General features: G+C 37.6%; 1 protein-coding gene across 1 annotated transcript in view; it reads right to left on the bottom strand.

Annotated features, from left to right (window-relative positions):
* Nucleotides 1–614: 614 nt before the first annotated feature.
* The window catches only part of LOC134198550 (uncharacterized), a 9,582-nt gene continuing 7,934 nt past the window's right edge, over nt 615–2,262 (bottom strand). The window contains exons 2-3 of the mRNA XM_062667962.1: nt 1,672–2,262; nt 615–1,033 (exon numbers count right to left, since the gene is read on the bottom strand). The exon at nt 1,672–2,262 is cut by the window's right edge and continues 1,650 nt beyond it. Of these exons, the coding sequence (XP_062523946.1) occupies nt 702–1,033; nt 1,672–2,262 (923 nt within the window). The 3' untranslated portion in view covers nt 615–701. The remainder of the gene's footprint in view (nt 1,034–1,671) is intronic.

The raw sequence follows: 2,262 nt of genomic DNA, 5'->3' as shown, positions 1-2,262 counted from the left end.
TAATTTAGTGTATGCGGTTAAGATAGAAGTTCACAAGATAAGACATTCACAAGTCTTTGCCTCTTGATTTAGATAGGAGTTTGGATCGATTTGTCAGAGCACATCCTAGGCGCATGCTACTCGTGAGTCCTCTGCGAGATACAGTAGTCCGAGGAGAGGGTTTGGTGCGAGGCTATAGAAGCACCTTCTATCCATTAATCATTTTCAATACGAAGACTCCAGCGACTGACTCAGTTACAATAATACGTTGAAACTGTCACACTATCAAATTTACAAGCACAGCCAGAAGAGCCACAGTAGTCTCAATATCTATTGACTGTCTTCATCTTCTTCTGGCTGTGCCTTTCCTGTCAAACTGGTATTGTTGCCTCGAATAGTTTGTGCTACCATTTGATCTCTGACCTCCAGGGCATAATCTACTAATCGAGCACGAGTTGTTATATTTTAAACTGCAAGCATAACGGGTTACTAATCGAACACGCGTTACTATTCGAGGAAATACGGTATTGTGCTTTCGCATTGTCGTGTGATGTGTTTCTAGTAAGGGAATAGTATATATGTAAACTTCCAAGGATATTCACAAACTTTTACCTAAAGCAATAACTATTGCAAATTGTAAAATTTTACAGACATGCATTTATAACTGTACACAAATAGAAATGCTAGATAAAGTCAAGACAAGTGTGTAAAAATTGACTGCATCAGTCAGGTCTTGTAGCAAAGTCAACTAGATCACTTGTAAATATTTCAGTAGCCTGCAACTTCAACCCAAAATCGCATAATTTTTTGATTAGACACGAAACTGTTGCATCGCCGCATAAGCGGTTGCGCCACATTTCCAGCATCGCTTTGGCTCTCAATTGCGGTGTTTTGTGACTTATACTTATTTCCGTAGTTTTCATAGTTGTAAATATATTAGGATCAAGGAATCCTGCGAGCGAGTCCCAAGCACCAGCTACTTCAGTAGAAACTTTCAAAATGGTACGATTATCCACTGTTTCCGCAGCCCGTTTCTGCAGTCTTACTGAGCAATCTAAAAGAGATAAAATAAATAGCATCAGCAGTCTCAATAAAATCATCATTTGGTAATTACTTCCTAGATTTTGCTAAAGCTAATAATTATTAGTTCAAAAATTGATTAATCAAGTTAAAGATTTAGTCAACAAAAGTGGATGAAGTTTGAAGCAAGTCTGTCAATATGATGCAAAATGTAACAAACATACTATTGTAGACAATACGTGAGCACAATGATATAAACTACCCATACAAAGATACTAAGCAAACTCGGGTCAAAACAATTACAGAAGCTTAGAGATATTTGCGCAAGAACAAGGCAAACAACATGCATGCAGTTCTATTTTTCAGTTCCTGCATTCCTCCTTGCGTTTGTCTTACATTGCTGTTGATTTTTTTACATATTTATCGATACGTTATCAATTTTCAAGGAGACAGATGTTATACCAAAATTTTACCCCATGGTTTGACAAAAGAAAATGTACGCAAACGTTGTTGAAGTCGACTGCTTATATGTATATATATATATATATATATATATATATATATATATATATATATATATATAGGCAATGCAATATTGATATGATGATATATGATCTATAACCAAATCTCAAATAACCTAAATTCTTTGATTTACAATAAGAGCTGCCTTACCTTCATCAGAGCTGCTGTAATACCACATATCGAGATGTTCGGGTGCTTCGATGGTGTCCTCATTTCGTTTTACAAGAATTTCATTCGCTGGATAGTTAGCGAGTGATGCCAATGATTCTGGATCATAATCTTCCAGATTTCCATCAACTGCATCATGAATGAAAACTTCAAACTGAAAGCCATCCATTCCTCGTTTCTTGGCCTCAGTTAGTTGTTCTACTAGAGTCACTCGAACTTCATTGCAAAGTGGACCAAGAATGCTCTTATCAGGTAGCTGTGTGCGCCTCGGAGGAGAAATGGTAGCGATGACAGCCTTCTCTGTATAGACCAATTCGAGATCCACATTTTTCTGGAGATGAAGAATCACCTGTTTTCTGCTGAGATTTGGTGCGTAATGCGCGTATCTGCTGACCATACGAGTCACTAGACGGTAAAAGAGAGGCTTCAGGAAACTGCTAAATTCCTTTGAAACAAAGAAAAGCGGCGGAGGCCATTTAGGTGAGCATAAAGCTAAGAAATAATGGAAACGTGTCTGAATCACATCTTTGGTAACCATGCAGGGAACGTAAAAGTCCTGATCGAACTGAATAG

The sequence above is a fragment of the Corticium candelabrum genome, chromosome 2, assembly GCF_963422355.1.
Source record: "Corticium candelabrum chromosome 2, ooCorCand1.1, whole genome shotgun sequence".
NCBI lineage: Eukaryota > Metazoa > Porifera > Homoscleromorpha > Homosclerophorida > Plakinidae > Corticium > Corticium candelabrum.
Note: the sequence above shows the minus strand (reverse complement) of the source record. Positions and strands in the feature narration are given on the sequence as shown.